This window comes from Schistocerca serialis, chromosome 11, assembly GCF_023864345.2.
Source record: "Schistocerca serialis cubense isolate TAMUIC-IGC-003099 chromosome 11, iqSchSeri2.2, whole genome shotgun sequence".
Lineage (NCBI taxonomy): Eukaryota > Metazoa > Arthropoda > Insecta > Orthoptera > Acrididae > Schistocerca > Schistocerca serialis.
This window is the reverse complement of record NC_064648.1, coordinates 12,228,854-12,246,230: the sequence shown is the minus strand read 5'-3', so window position 1 is coordinate 12,246,230 and position 17,377 is coordinate 12,228,854. Positions and strand designations below refer to the sequence as shown.

The window sequence follows — 17,377 nt, the reverse complement described above, 5'->3', positions numbered from 1 at the left end:
CAGCCGCATTCTGCTGCGTCGCCATGGCAGTTTATGTGGAAAGCTTTTGAACAGCGACGTCATAGCCCAGATCTGGTCATGAAATGATTATGATATTTTTCACAAAATGAAGAACTTTTTGAGCTGAGAGCACAATGGTAATGACAACAAACTGAAAGAGGTCAGTAGTGACTGGCTCAACAACTTGATGGCAAATGAGTCTGTGACAGGTATTTAAATTTGAGTGGCAGCTACATAGAAAAGTAGCTCAGCTACCAAAATATGTTGTAAAATAAGTTTTCTTCAATTATCTTCAATGAAAAGTGCTGGAGAACCAAAAACCAAATATTTTTTTCCTCGACTCTCGTATTTGGTACTATTCGAGAGCGTACTTGTTCAAATGTCTTATTAGAACACAGCTGGTGACGTGTTTGACAACCGCCAATATTTCGATAGGCACACACCCCACCGTTTGAGAGCCACATATGCAATGAGAGATGAGAGTGTGCTGTGCAAGGAAGTTTAAAACCTCGGTATGCTGGTCAAAAAGGACACACACACACACACACACACACACACACACACACACACACACACACACACATACACACACACACACAGAGAGAGAGAGAGAGAGAGAGAGAGAGTAAATACTAGCTCCACTGCACAACCAAAGATGATGAACACCGGAAGTTATTGATTGTGAATATTAATTATCAGCAGGAGAGGAAGCAACATTAACTCTGTCTCTCTGTTGTTTCAGGAGAGAGAGAGAGAGAGGGAGAGAGCTGGATTTTAAATGGAATTTAAGCAAAAACTTCCATTTCTAGAGACGTCACCATTTAGTATTTGCTATTGATAACTTTTGACATCTATCATCACAGTGTTTGTCTGAATGTGACCTGCATATTGAGGTTTTAAACTTCCTCACACAATGCTGCCCTATTGCATTTGTGCTGCGAAAATGAAGGGCTGTTCACCTGGCTACGTGTCATTGGTTGCCTAAAACATCTCCTGACTGTGCTCCCTCAAGTTGTTTGAATATCTTATACATCAGCAGAAATTCAAGTTTCACAAGTTTGTGATTGGCTTTGATACGACCTAAGTGAACATTTGCGTGTGCCAGCAGAGAGTGCCATTCTAAGTGCACCGTACACAAAGTTACTCACCCCATAAAGACATCACATTAACACCTTCACAGTGGCTGAGAGTCCAGACGCTGTTTCAGGTATGCCAAACCCAGCCGGAGCCACTCGTCAATGCTCAGATCATCTAGAGCTACGCCGGCATGGTAGCTCAGCGTGTTCGGCCAGAGGGTTAGCTGCCCTCTGTAATAAAAAACTGAGTTAATCGATCAACAACGAACTTCAATGGACGTCTTACGACGTCCGCCCCGAGCAAATGCAACGAACAAAATGAGATTAAAAAAAAAAAAAAAAAAGAAAGAAAAGAAAAAAAACAAAGAGCTACAAAAAATGTGGGGATATCGATTGCTACTTCCCACCTCTATTTGAGATAGTCCTACATATTTTTCAGTTGAAACTTCTGGGCTGAGAGGCCGTGGTCGATGTATAAAATTTCCACCTGACGTTTCGTCTCCATCTGCGGGAGACGTCTTCTGAGGTCGACCGGCTACTGCCACTGAGGCACCATGTACTCTCGCATTTATAGAGCGCATAGAGGGCACCACCATTCGTCACGTGATGCCGACGGTATGCCTATCTTTGGGAGGCGTCATCATTCTCGATTAAGAGTAATTGATTGTCATTCTGCTGGCGCAACGTCGACATCCATATTTTGTCCACCTTTAAAACTTCCTCTTTTCTATTAAAGTTGTTATGGTGTTTGTGAATTTCTATTGCTTCTCTACACATGCGAGCACGATAATGGGATGTTCGTGCTAGAACGCTTGTCTCATTAAATTTAATTTCGTGATTCCCATCTCGAAAAACATGCTCAGCTACGGCCGATTTTTCGATGTGTCCTAAGCGACAGTTACTTCTATGTTCGGCTAAGCGGGTTTTTACACTTCTTTTCGTTGTTGAAATATATACTTGTCCACAACTGCATGGAATTTTGTATACCCCAGGTGTTGATAGGGGATGTCGGGCGTCTTTTGCAGTTCTTAAATATTCCTTAAACTTCATGGTGGGTCACGGACCGTATCTAGAAAGTTCTGGCCAAGTATGGGTTCGAAACAATCTTCAGACCCACCAAAAAGATGCCTTCCAAAGATAGGCATACCGTCGGCATCACGTGACGAACGGTGGTGCCCTCTATAAATGCGAGAGTACATGGTGCCTCAGTGGCAGTAGCCGGTCGACCTTAGAAGATGTCTCTCGTAGATGGAGACGAAACGACAGGTGGAAATTTTATACATCGACCACGGCCTCTCTGCCAGGAAGTTTCAACTGAAGACAACACCGGCTGTGAAAGCCTACATTGTATGAGTCCCACATATTCTCCAATGGGATTTATACTGGCTGGTATAGAGGAGAAGTCAAGGTGTGGCAGGGCTATTGAATGTTCATGAAACTGGGTATGTATGCTTACAGCCCTGTGAACATGGCTGTTGTCATCTCAAATGACAGGAGTGTCCACAGCATACTGATCAGGAACATACACAGAAGGAAAACGTTTGGTTACTGAGAATGTGGAAATAAACACTGTTAATGTTCACAGTAACCTCAACAAAAGTGCTCAAGTCACGGTACATACTGCAGATTAAACACTTCATTGGGTCACCAGTACACTCGATGTCGTACAAAAATGAGCAGTATCACGACCCACTGGACCAAACCGTACAACTCCAACTGGGTACTGTCCAGTCCGTGTCATTTGGCTCGTCGAATGTGTGCAGCTCGTGGTTGCTCCACCTCTTCCTCACGGTGAGATGGAAGGTGTCAGTGTAAAACTATTGCTTAGGTGGTTGGGCTGCAGAGAATTTTCCACTGTGTTCGTGCCGGTTTCACGAGTGTGCAGAGTCGGAGCGAGCCAAGCTAGCACAGAATGTCACCAGGGTGCGATAGCGGTCAGGTGTCGCCACCTGTAGTGTAGGCGTCACTCGTGCTTTGCGTCGTGGCTCGGCTGTGTCTCAGAAGGCAGAGAATAAGACGGGCCACCCAGAATGACGACGTCCAGACGGACGGTTGAAAGGAGCTGAAGAAAGGTGTCATTCTCTTCTGATCTGTTCTGAGATTCCTTTTGGATATGTTTTTCTGATTAACAAGAGATGCAATTATAAGCTCCCGTCTCCTTGGAGATTATATGGCTTAACTAATGATTATTATGTTACATTCCTCTTGTTTTAGTTGACCGTGTATATCGAGATTTCGTTCATTGTTACATGCAGTGGTGTGGTACTAACTGATGGAGACGCATTAAGAACTGGTAAAATTTAATTTTTTTCCCTTATCACACTGCACAAACATAAACACACTATTAATCAAACTGTGCCACTACTATTAAACACAGAGGTAAATCCTTCGCTATGTAACCGCCTTCGGCTCACGCAGCCTACACTGTCCACAGCCTCTCAACAACTGCCTCTACTTAGCGACTCTCTGCGCCACTGGGCATTGTCGCCCACCAAAGAACAACCACTTACAGATACTACACACCACTACCCTCACACTGTGTTGTAATTGTTAGAAAGAACAACCGAAAACATAATGGTTCTTCAAAGAGTTGTTACATCATTTAGTAGTGTAAATACTACAAAGCTCTCTTCCCGCCCTCGGTATTTTGTAGACGGAGAAGAAGTCAGACTGCAATATTTGGCATTGTGTAGCAGGTCCTGTGCACCGAGAAAATTTGAGAAAGGCAACTGTGTGAGAATCGAGGTAAAAGTCATCAAGAATAATACTCGGATGACGGACCGCTCGTGAAGTTGTCGACTCAATTACAGTGCGTAACTCGAGCTGCAACTTTGAGCTTTACGTGCAGCTCTGAATGATAGCCTTCTGTGAGGCACCAAACATCGTACGTTCGTTACGTGCAGTTCTCTTTACAATGTTCATCTCGAAAATGCAGCAGTTCTTGTCAGGTACGAAATTATCGTCGAAAAGGCGCGACACTCGTCTCCCTGTCAGTTAGAATCTCGTTAGGACCTCTGTTCTATTATGCTGTGAGTTGTGCAGTAGCCTCTGTAGGCACAGCAGACGCTCTGTGTCGATACCCCAATAAATGCGGCAACTTCGCTGACGGTGTGGCCACGTCACCTGCAGACGAGACACCTCCTCTGCGCCACTCTGCCACGTCTCCTGCTCAGCACGCCTTACTACACCGCCTCGTGGCCGCTCACTACCACTTCCACACGTGTGCAGCGCTCCAGACCGATCTGTGTACCGTTGATGTTGTTGTTCTTGTTGTGGTCTTCAGTCCTGAGACTGGTTTGATGCAGCTCTCCATGCTGCTCTATCCCGTACAAGCTGCTCCATCTCCCAGTAACTACTGCAACCTACATCCTTCTGAATCTGCTTACTGTATTCATCTCTTGGTCTCCCTCTACGATTTTTACCCTCCACGCTGCCCTCCAATACTAAATTGGTGATCCCTTGATGTCTCAGAACATGTCCTACCAACCGATCCCTTCTTCTAGTCGAGTTGTGGCACAAATTTCTCTTCTCCCCAATCCTATTCAATACCTCCTCATTAGTTATGTGATCTACCCACCTAATCTTCACCATTCTTCTGTAGCACCACATTTCGAAAGCTTCTATTCTCTTCTTGGCCAAACTATTTATCGTCCATGTTTCACTTCCATACATGGCTACACTCCATACAAATACTTTCAGAAACGACTTCCTGACACTCAAATCTATACTCGATGTTAACAAATTTCTCTGCTTCAGACACGCTTTCCTTGCCATTGCCAGTTTACATTTTATATCTTCTCTACTGCGACCATCATCAGTTATTTTGCTTCCCAAATAGCAAAACTGCTTTACTACTTTAAGTGTCTCATTTCCTAATCTAAGTCCCTCAGCATCACCCGACTTAATTCGACTACATTCCACTATCCTCGTTTTGCTTTTGTTGATGTTCATCTTATATCCTCCTTTCAAGACACTATCCATTCCGTTCAACTGCTCTTCCAAGTCCTTTGCTGTCTCTGACAGAATTACAATGTCATCGGCGAATCTCAAAATTTTTATTTCTTCTCCATGGATTTTAATACCTACTCCGAATTTTTCTTTTGTTTCCTTCACTGTTTGCTCAATATACAGATAGAATAACTTTGGGGAGAGGCTACAATCCTGTCTCACTCCCTTCCCAACCACTGCTTCCCTTTCGTGTCTCTCAACTTCTATAACTGCCATCTGGTTTCTGTACAAATTGTAAATAGCCATTCGCTATCTGTATTTTACCCCTGCCACCTTCAGAATTTGAAAGAGAGTATTCCAGTCAACATTGTCCAAAGCTTTCTCTAAGTCTACAAATGCTAGAAACGTAGGTTTGACGTTCCTTAATCTAGCTTCTAAGATAAGTCGTAGGGTCAGTATTGCCTCACGTGTTCCAATATTTCTACGGAATCCAAACTGATCCTCCCCGAGGTCGGCTTCTACTAGTTTTTCCATTCGTCTGTAAAGAATTCGCGTTAGTATTTTGCAGCCGTGACTTATTACACTGATTGTTCGGTAATTTTCACATATGTCAACACCTGCTTTCTTTGGGATTGGAATTATTATATTCTTCTTGAAGTCTGAGGGTATTTCGCCTATCTCATATATCTTGCTCACCAGATAGTAGAGTTTTGTCAGGACTGGCTCTCCCAAGGCTGTCAGTAATTTTAATGGAATGTTGTCCACTCCCGGGGCCTTGTTTCGACACAGGTCTTTCAGTGCTCTGTCAAACTCTTCACGCAGTATCATATCTCCTATTTCATCTTCTTCTACACTCTCTTCCATTTCTATAATATTGTCCTCAAGAACATCGCCCTTGTATATATCCTCTATATACTCCTTCCACCTTTCTGCTTTCCCTTCTTTGCTTAGAACTGGGTTTCCATCTGAGCTCTTGATATTCATACAAGTGGTTCTCTTTTCTCCAAAGGTCTCTCCAAAGGTCTTACCCCTGGTGAGATAAGCCTCTACCTCCTTACATTTGTCCTCTAGCCATCCCTGTGTACCGTGTTTACTCGAATCTAAGCCACACTTTTTTTCCAGTTTTTGTAATCCAAAAATCCGCCTGCGGCTTAGAATCGAGTGCAAAGTAAGCGGAAGTTCTGAAAAATGTTCATAGGTGCCGCCACAACTAACTTCTGCCGTCGAATATATGTAGTGCTACACAGGCTTGCTTTGCAGGCACAAAGATAAATACTGGTGCCAAAACCTCTGCGTCAGTAAATAAATTAAAAAAAAATGGAAGATGAGCTGTTTCCTCCGCCCCGAGTTTCGACCACTGCATTTTCATACATTATCCAACGAAGTAAATACAAATACCGTATTGTTCATCTTCGAATGTAGCAGCATTTCAATGTACTATGAAAATCCGACTGGCAAGACTGTTTGGGGTTTTTGTCAATATGGCCAACTCTACATTCTGAATTTTTACCTACCTGTGAGAAGAGATGGTTGCTAATAGGAAATTTTATGAATTGTGAATCACATGCGGTATTCTCTTCACCACAATATAATAATACGAATATAAACATTTTGCCATGTATTCTTTCGTGTTTGCTGCTATCTCATTTAAATCCTGTCTCCGTAATAAACTACGAAACTAGAGTGAGACAACAGCAAACGCGGAAGAATGTACATATCATGTCATGTTTATATTCGTATTAAATGGTTCAAATGGCTGTGAGCACTATGGGACTTAACATCTGTGGTCATCAGTCCCCTAGAACTTAGAACTACTTAAACCTAACTAACCTAAGGACATCACACACATCCATGCCCGAGGCATGGCGACTGTAGCAGTTGCGCGGTTCCGGACTGAGCGCCTAGAACCGCTAGACCTATTCGTATTATTCTTATGCCTATTAGTGATACAGTCAGAAATGAAGCACGGCAATTGACTAGATTTTTAAATCTAAGATGACTCTAATTTCTGTGCAGAATGTAATGTACTAAAGAGGCGTCTGCAAAGATTTTCAAACGGAGAAAAATTTTCGCTAAACTCTCGTTCAGAACATCTTCCACCGCCCCCTCCCCCTCCCCCCCCCCCCCGCCCCCCGCTGCCATTGTAAGCGGCGGTAGCGCGCACATAAGCAAGCCATGCCGCGAGCGGCGACAGGCCGTAAACACTCACTATCATAATGCTACAAACAATGCGTGACACAGTACATTAATGCATTTTCCGCTCAGAGTGACGTAAACACCTATAACAAAGAAAACGGCACTTACGAGATCAAAGAAATATAAGCAATCAATTCAAACCAGACGAAGCACGTGAAAAAGGAAGGGTACCCGTATAAATACCGACGGAGCGCCTGACGCATAGCAATGGCTACCTGGTAAAGCTTAATTGCTAAGCTTACGACTCGAACCAAACTACTGTAGCTGTATCGTCATTCATTCGACCTAAATTGTGTCTCGTATTAAAATGAACCAACTTTGTTTCGATTTGGAGGTGCGGCCTAAAACTTTTCTCTCCCCTTGAATTTCGAGTCTCAAATTTCAGGTGCAGCTTAGATTCGGGAAAATTTTTTTTCCTTGCTTTCGAGTCTCATTTTTCAGGTGCGGCTTCGATTCAAGTGCGGCTTACAAGGGGAAGGCCTCAGACACGGACAACCGATTCGGCTCAAATTTGGCAGGTCGCTTGTGTACAACCTAAAACGAAGGAATGTAAGTTATTTTGGGTCAACACCCCCGCGTTTTTGAGAAAATCGCCCCTAAAAGTTGTGAAGAGCAATCGACTCGAAATTGGAGGGATCGATAGATAATTGTAAATAGAACATTTTTCATCATCGGGTATGGGGTCCGTAAACGCAAACTTTTCCAGAAATCGAGGAAAGAAACTTTTATAACTGCCGCTTCTGTGCCCACGTGGTAAACGCTATTCGGCGACAGCGCTGATGCGCACCGGCCAAGGTAACTGGCTGGGTCTCGAAGAACCCGGGTTCGAATCTCGAAAAAATATGACACAACAAACAATAACTAGTTACTACAGCATAAACAGACGAGCTAATTACCACAAACTACAGACAATACTCGTCATATGTTACTTACGGAAGGACTGTATTCATTCACAAATCGTATTTCATTCGGCGCATTAACGATGGAAAAATCACTACATGCATCGGCGAGGTTCGCGGCAGCCTATGACGGAAAACAACTCTTTCCGATTGACTTCTATAAGGCTCGTGCTGCACACCTTCACTCTTCCAGGTTCTCAACTATGATATGACGAAGAGGCAACCGGGACAACAAAACTCTCCGCGCGTACATTCTGTCCCGTGCCTCGCAGTAAACAAGCGTCGCGCGGTTGGCTGTCTGTGATCCCTCGTGAGGAATTCGCAGCACTCTTGCTCGGAGTTGTTTTCATGTGACGAGGCTTAAAAGTTTAATACTTTACTAACTCACGGCGTTTGGGAAATTAGTTTGCTTACCTTATTATTATCATTCGTTATTGATTTACTTACCTTATTAACCGTCCTATCCTTATCAATTGAGATATGGAAAAATACAAATGAAAATAATAACATCCGCTAGGTTTCTTCGAGATTCGAACCCGGGTTCTCCCATTCCGAGCCAGTTACCTTTGTGCTATCGGCGCTGCCGGCGGAAAGCGTTTTGCATGTCGGTACAGAAGCGGCAGTTGTAAAAGTTTCTTACCCCCATTTCTGGAAAAGTATGCGTTTTCGGACCTCATACCTGATGATGAAAAATGTAATTACAGTTATCTATCGATCCCGCCAATTTTGAGTTGATTGCTCGCCATAACCTTTAGGGGTGATTTTCTCAAAAACGAGGGGGTGTTGACCCAAAATATCTTAGATTCCTTCGTTTTGGGTTGTACACAAGCGACCTGCCAAATTTGAGCCGAATCGGTTGGCCGTGTCTGAGGCCTTCCCCTTGTTAGATTCGAGTAAATACGGTACTCTTTTGAGGGTCTGACTAATATTTCACCTGTGCGGCTTAGATTTACATTCACAACAGGTGTTGTTTTGAACAACTGCAGGCCCGGCTGCCTACCACTGCTGCAGAAGTTGGACCTGCCGCACGCCACCGACCTCCCGGGTGACGCGGTGGTCACCATTTCTCGGGGGTGCCCGTCACTGCGCCACCTGAGCCTGACTTTTGCGACGAGTCTCACAGACGGAGCACTTGCCGAGATCCACCGTCTTAAACACTTACAGATGTAAGTACCTGACGTCGCTGTTGCGCAGTTTTTGAACATGTTTTATGCTCACGTACAAAGGAAATTCAAATATTAATTTGAATTTTTTGTTTATAAGTTCACTTCAGAAAAGTTCACTTCAGAAAAACTCATACACACAAGTTATTTAATCTTTGTATAGTCTTCTGAATGGGAAATACATTTTCCCCAGGGGATAGGTAGTTTTCTCAACCCCGTTTTCACAAAATGAATGTGGCTGTAACAGCAGGGTTCACACAAACACTTTGACAGCGCAATTGTTGTTAGATCTGTGTCGTCCGACTGCTTCTTTTAGTGGTCCAAACAAATGAAAATGACAGGACAATAAGTGCGGAGTGTAGGGAGGATGTCCTAGTGTGGCACACGACAGCTCCCGAACTTTTTGTCGAGTCCGGGCTGCCGTGTGGGGCCGAGCACTGTCACGCGGCCTAGTCACGCCCCAGATTTGGTATTTTCTGACGATATTCGCTTTCCGATCTATGCAAAAAATGGCAGTAGTATACGGCGCTCACAGTACAGCATTCTTGGACAAAACTGATGAGAACTTCCTTAATATAAAAAAAGACTGTCGCAATAACCTTCCCCACACAGAGACAATTTTAGGCACTCCGTGGGTGTAGAGTCGTCAGTGGGTGTAGATTGGTCTTTTTTGTGCCATTTTGGGCTGCTTTTCTCGATTCCCGTGCGTAACAGTGTACCCACGTTTCATCACAGATCAAAATCCGGTGCACAAAATGTTCCCCTTCAATTTGGTAGCGTACCAGTAGCTGTTTGTACGCTTCAAGACGATGAAATTTGTCGTCTGTGGTGAGAAGATGGGGTACCCACTTTGTGGACTCTGTTTGAAATCCGACGTTGTCACTAATGATCACCTGAGCACTACCGTATGTAATGTCTCTTGCGGCGGTCTCTACGCGATATTTTCAGAAATATTATAAAAATATATAACTCAGTACATATCTCGAAATATCTCTTCTTATCTTTTATCAATGCAAAGTAGTTTCAAGCCCTATTATTGCTTGGAGCGTGCATTTACTCCATGGAATACCTTCTCTGCTATCTATGTTTTCTCTTATGAAAAGAATGAAGGAGATCTTGCCGATTAGCCGTGAAAGAACGAAGATGTATATGTATGTATTGTTGAGCTAGTCGCCATCTTGATGAGATTCTGTATGAGAAGGAATTTAAAACATGAACTAAACTAAAGTAAGTGTGTTCGCGTATTATTTAACTGATTATTATTGACAGTGTCTGCTTACTACGCTGTGCTGCACGGGATCAGTGGGGAACGTCTGATTTACACTGGACGAACCTGCCGTTCTGTATGCTCAAGATATCCAGTTACTTCAAATAAATGGGCTAACACGGTCTTACCAGCACATCTCCGGTCTTCCCCGTGTGGTCACCGAAAGTTAATAATTATTACAAATGTTTTCAGAAGATCGACTGACAATTTTCGTCGCACCGAGACTTCGAAATTGCTTCACTGCCTTATGAAATTTAAGTTAAGCTCAATTTAATCAGGATAGGACAGCATTGAACTGTGTGAATGTGATAAGCCTGCTTTGTGAATGAAAATTCCCTAAATATTCGCGTGTTTTTTACTATCCTGATCTGTGAAGCTCAATCGGGCCGGTGTCAGAGAGGTTTTTAAATTTCAGATCCCACAAAAAATATTAAACGTAGCTTATGCCAAACTTGTGGCAGGCATCCCACAGAATCACGTGGGTAGCAGCACGTCAGCGTTTACCTGTGGGAGGAGATTTAATGGCCGGGCCAACCTGTGACGACGGTGGAGCACCCAGCGAAGCAAAAGCCAGTGTGAGCTAGATCTCCACGCCTCGTGGACAGTTACGCCTATTTCCGATTCCGTCAGCCGCGGACCACGCGGATCGAGTACAATGCGTGGCGCCCCACTGACACCTTGACGGATTTGAACGAGTGCCGACTGTTTGCTTCGTCCTGTCGTGTCCACGAATCAAACGGTGCCAGTGAGATGAGCCGGCCGCGGTGGTCTAGCGGTTCTAGGCGCGCAGTCCGGAACCGCGGGACTGCTACGGTCGCAGGTTCGAATCCTGCCTCGGGCATGGATGTGTGTGGTGTCCTTAGGTTAGTTAGGTTTAAGTAGTTCTAAGTTCTAGGGGACTGATGACCACAGTAGTTAAGTCCCATAGTGCTCAGAGCCATTTGAGCCAGTGAGATGAGACGTAGTTTGCACATTCGGCGGCACGCGACGGCAGTCCGACACAGTTCCGGACTCGTCGTCGTGCACTTGACGTCTGCGTAGCCACCCGGAACGGCTCCACTGTATACCGGAAGCATCCCTGACGTGTCACGGCATCACCCGGACGGACGCACTTCGGCTCGTACTTCTCGACCTGCGAATAATCCCAAGGACGACATCGGTATTCCACCTGTACACCTCGCCTGTGCTCACTCGCTCGCCATTCCCGGTGAATTAGTGGAGGAGGTACTACCGTCACACGCTGCCTCGGTGCCCGACACCGGCACAACATCTGCGCAGTCGTACAGCCGACCTCCGACTGCACGCGCCGACACGGCACAGTACCGGTGGGTATTTGCTCGAGCCGATTTACACTGTTCCACATTATACAGGGTGAAAAATATTTATACCGACAAACTCTGGGAGGTTGTAGGGGACATCAAAACAAATATTTTTCCCTAATGTCATTTTTTCCTATGAGGAGTATTTAAACCGGTAGAGGAAGATTTCTCTGGCGGCAAATTAATTAAACCAAGAAACACTTTTCCATTTTTTTATGACCAAGAGACAACACATTAACACAACCCAATTTCAATTACAGTAGATTTTCAGAAATGCCTCCATTGACCCACGTAAACAAAGGTTACACCGTCGGATCATGTTATGTCTGACACGGGCAAAACCCCAGCAGTATCCTGAATTGTTCTTGCTCCTGCTGCTACTATCCGGGCAACCAGATCCTCTTCTGATGCAACAGGAGGTGCGTAAACAAGGTTGCGCATCTCTCCCCACACAAAAAAGTCCAGAGGGGACATATCTGGGGATCGAGCCGGCCACGGTACAGGACCACCTCTGCCAATCCACGTTTCTGGGAACCGTCGGTCCAGGAATCGACGCACACGAAGACTGAAATGTGCCGGCGGCCCGTCATGTTGGCACCACGTGCGTTGTCTTGTAGGGAGCGGGACGTCTTCCAGCAATTCTGGCAATGCTCTGGCGAGAAAACTGTAATAGTGCCTGCCATTTAATGGCCTAGGTAGCAGATACGGCCCAATTAAACAGTCCCCAACAACACCGACCCACACATTAACGAAGAACCGCACTTGATGAGCGCTAGTAACTGTGGCATGTAGGTCATCCTCACTCCAAACATGCGAATTGTGCATGTTGAAGACTCCATCACGCCCGAACGTTGCTTCATCGCTAAACAACACAGAGGATGGAAATGTAGGATGCATTTCACACTGTTCCAGGTACCACTGCGAAAACTGTGCTCTGGGTGGATAATCAACTGGTTCCAGGTTGTGGACACGCTATAAGTGAAATGGACGTAACAACTGCTCTCGAAGGACTGTTCTTACATTCGTCTGATTAGTCCCAATGTCACGTGCAATTGCACGAGTGCTGACTGAAGCACCCGGCTCCACATGCTACAAGACAGCTTCCTCAAACTGCAGTGTTCTTACCGTGCGACGGCGTCCCTGTCCAGGTAATGTGCTAAATGACCCGGTCTCACGCAGACGTTGGTACACAGCAGCAAAGGTCGTATGATGCGGGATAAGGCGATTAGGATATTGCTGTTGCTAAACCCGCTGTGCAGCTCGTCCGTTGTGGTGCGCTACGTAGTACGCACCAGCCATATCAGTGTACTCACTCCAGGTGTATCGCTCTACTAGTAAACAGAGACAATGCACTACTACACTGGTGGACAGCAGTTGCCCACAACTGAAGAGCGTAATAAACCCTCTAACATCTCAAGATCGCAATACGGCGTCTAACAACTGACGAGCATAATACAGCCTCCACCAGTTTAAATAATCCTCATAGGTAAAAATGACATTAGGGGAAAATATTTGTTTTGACGTCCCCTACAACCTCCAGGAGTTTGTCGCATTAAATACTTTTGACCCGGTATTATGCGTAGACGTGGCACGGCCACCACTTACGCTGCCATAGAGTGCACCGCACGATCACCGTGACGAGAACATTTTGCAGATCAAATGTAATGGCGAGCCGACTAAAGTCTCCGTGGACAGAATTGAGACAGCTTTCACCTCAACTACTCCGATTCTCGTTCAGTTCTTCAAACCAGTGGAGGACTTGAATGCGATTTTCACTCTGCAGTGGAGTGTGCGCTGATATGAAACTTCCTAGCAGATTAAAACTGTGTGCCGCACCGAGATTCGAACTCGGGACCTTTGCGTTTCTTGGGCAAGTGCTCTACCCCTGAGCTACCCAAGCACGACTCACGCCCCGTCCTCACACCTTTACTTCTGCCAGTATCTCGTCTCCTACCTTCCAAACTTTACAGAAGCTCTCCTGCGAAACTTGTAGAACTAGCACTCCTGAAAGAAAGGATATTGCGGAGACATGGCTTAGCCACAGCCAGGAGGATGTTCCCAGAATGAGATTTTCACTCTGCAGCGGAGTGTGCGCTGATATGAAACTTCCTAGCAGATTAAAACTGTGTGCCGCACCGAGATTCGAACTCGGGACCTTTGCCTTTCGTGGGCAAGTGCTCTACCCCTGAGCTACCCAAGCACAATTCACACCCCGTCCTCACAGCTTTACTTCTGCCAGTATCTCGTCTCCTACCTTCCAAACTTTACAGAAGCTCTCCTGCGAAACTTGCAGAACTTGCACTCCTGAAAGAAAGGATATTGCGGAGACATGGCTCAGCCACAGCCTGGAGGATGTTCCCAGAATGAGATTTTCACTCTGCAGCGGAGTGTGCGCTGATATGAAACTTCCTAGCAGATTAAAACTGTGTGCCGCACCGAGATTCGAACTCGGGACCTTTGCCTTTCGTGGGCAAGTGCTCTACCCCTGAGCTACCCAAGCACAATTCACGTCCCGTCCTCACAGCTTTACTTCTGCCAGTATCTCGTCTCCTACCTTCCAAACTTTACAGAAGCTCTCCTGCGAAACTTGCAGAATTTGCACTCCTGAAAGAAAGGATATTGCGGAGACATGGCTTAGCCACAGCCAGGAGGATGTTCCCAGAATGAGATTTTCACTCTGCAGCGGAGTGTGCGCTGATATGAAACTTCCTAGCAGATTAAAACTGTGTGCCGCACCGAGATTCGAACTCGGGACCTTTGCCTTTCGTGGGCAAGTGCTCTACCCCTGAGCTACCCAAGCAAAATTCACGCCCCGTCCTCACAGCTTTACTTCTGCCAGTATCTCGTCTCCTACCTTCCAAACTTTACAGAAGCTCTCCTGCGAAACTTGCAGAACTTGCACTCCTGAAAGAAAGGATATTGCGGAGACATGGCTCAGCCACAGCCTGGAGGATGTTCCCAGAATGAGATTTTCACTCTGCAGCGGAGTGTGCGCTGATATGAAACTTCCTATCACTTCGAGTCTCGGTCCGGCACACAGTTTTAATCTGCTAGGAAGTTTCAGTGGAGGATTTGTCCACGGACGACACTCCCCGTGCGACCTGTTAGGCAGAGCCCACTCCCCTAGCCGTCAACGGTGCACGGGTACCGCCAGCTGCCAGTGCGCAGCCACACCCACCTCGTCCCGTCCCCGACCTGGCCGGGCAGCCCCCGAGACCGTGCTCCAAACGGGCACTCCGGCAGCCGGCAGACTGCGTCACGCGAGCTGGCCGCCGCGTCCATTTCGAATGCCCGTGCCGCACCGTAATGACGTCACACCACACGACACGGCCAGCTTGCACCCTGCCTGCCATCTGCTATTAACACACTGTCCCCGGCAGGCCACTTCACTGGCTGTGATCTCGTCTTCAGTTCTCCAGACGTCTCCTCCCGTCTCGTCGGCCGACTGCCCGTCACAGCTCCCGGGCCCACTGTCGTCGCATCGGGTATTGGGGCCACTGTCGGTGTGCGTGCCACGTTCCCGCTGAGCTCCAGATACTACCCCGACCGCGTCCGGGCTCGTCCGTCGCAGTTCCCGGACCCGTGTTCCGGTCCCAACGACACAGCGAGCCTTGCTCTCCGTAGTCATGTAGTGATGTAAAACTATGATGTAAAATGTGCCCATATAAATCAATAAATATATGAAAATGCACCACTCATTAATGAAGACCCTGTACTTTTTCCCCTTAGCTGCAAAGGCCCAGAAGATTGTGCCACGGGACAGAGCTGAGTGAAAGTCTGTTCCCGTGCATGTATTTGCAACAGCTGCTGCACTTAGTGTGCACAGGAAATTACTCACGTGTAAATGCCGCTCTAAGTCAAGAAAAGGTCACACCACGAAGGAATTGTCCAGAGGGATGGAAACTGGCAGATGTGATGTACGTGCACAGACAAACAAATCATTAAAATTTCAGAAAAGTTGGATGATTTATTCGAGAGAAAGAGCTTCAGAAATTGAGCAATTCGACTACGTGTCGGTCTACCTCTGGCCTGTACGCAAGCAGTTATTCGGCTCGGCTTCGATCGACAGAGTTGTCGGATGTCGTCCTGACGGATATTGGGTGCCCAATTCTGTCATCGAAATCCTGACATCATTAAAGCCCTGCCTGTAATGCTCCAAATGCTCTCAGTTGGGGAGAGATCCGGCAACCTCGCTGGCCGAGGTAGAGTTTGGCGAGCGTGAAGACGAGCAATAGCAACTCCCGCAGTGTGCGGGCGGGCATTATCTTGCTGAAATGTATGAGCAGGAAGGGCAATCAAAAGGGGCGTAGAATATCGTTGACGTATCACTGTGCTGTAAGGGTGCTGTGGATGGCAACCAAATAGTGTCGACTTACTGCTATGCCACAAGTTTTCCGAGGATAACAACCGAAAGTGACCTGCTACGAAAACAAGTGGCACTCCAGACTATCAGTTCCGGTTGTTTTGCTGTCGGTTGGTACCCCACTACATTCCGGGGTGTCCCCAGGCAGGTCTTTGCTGGTCACTGTGGCTCAATTTCAAGCAGAGCTCATCACTGAAGACAATTTTATTCCAGACTGAAGACGCGTCTGGAGGTACCCCGGATAGCAGAGGGATATCAACGTGTCTGTCACCCGCCATACGGTGCGACAACCGGAAGTGACGGTTTGAGGTGCCATTTGTTTTCAGCACTTCTTCGGTTGTCGTCCTCGGAACACTTGCGGCACGACAGTAAGTCGATGCTACTCTACGCCCCGTTTTGTCGCCGTTCGTGGCGAGCTGTCCTTGGCTTACGTTTCGGCAAGATAATGCCTGCCTCCACAGGGCGAGAGTTTCTACTGCTTTTCTTGGTGCTTCGCAAACCCTACCTCGGTCAAAAAGTTTGCCGGATGTCTTCCCAATTGAGAGCATTTGGAGCGTTATGGGTAGGGTCCTCCAACAGTCTCAGAATTATGACGATCTGATGGATCAATAGGACAGAATTTGGCCCGATATTCCTCAGGAGGACAGTCGACAGCTCTGTCATCAGTGCCAAGCTTGCACAGGTGCCAGAGATGGACCAATGCGCTATTGATTTGCTCAATTTGTGGAGCTCTCTCCAGTTTTTTCTGAAATTGTAATGTGGTGTGCGTACTGTAAGACATTCGGTACATACACCATCAGATTATTTGACTTGTCGATCTAACGAAGTAGGCGAGTGTCAGCAATATGTCTCGTGGTCTTATTGTGGCGTGTTTATCTTCTACGTTAGGTCGGACGGTAGATATGCCACTTGCACGCTTAGAGTAGCAGGTTGACGGTGACCGACTTCAAACAGAACTTGATTAATTTTCGCACACATTTATTAAAATGATAACAAGCATAAACATTACGTAACTTGATTCTGGATGCTATTTACAATTGACAATCTGAAGTTCCTTTGGTCTTGGTACGTTAATCTTATTCTCACATATCTCTGATACTTGACAAAGTGTCTATACATTTATCTTCGTGGCTATGTACAGGAATA

The 17,377-nt window shown here is 46.2% G+C and overlaps 1 protein-coding gene across 1 annotated transcript in view; it reads left to right on the top strand.

Annotated features, from left to right (window-relative positions):
• LOC126427131 (F-box/LRR-repeat protein fbxl-1-like) overlaps positions 1 to 17,377 on the top strand; it is a 75,335-nt gene that overhangs the window by 52,343 nt on the left and 5,615 nt on the right. The window contains exon 4 of the mRNA XM_050089356.1: positions 9,106 to 9,285. Coding sequence (XP_049945313.1) covers positions 9,106 to 9,285 — 180 coding nt within the window. The remainder of the gene's footprint in view (positions 1 to 9,105; positions 9,286 to 17,377) is intronic.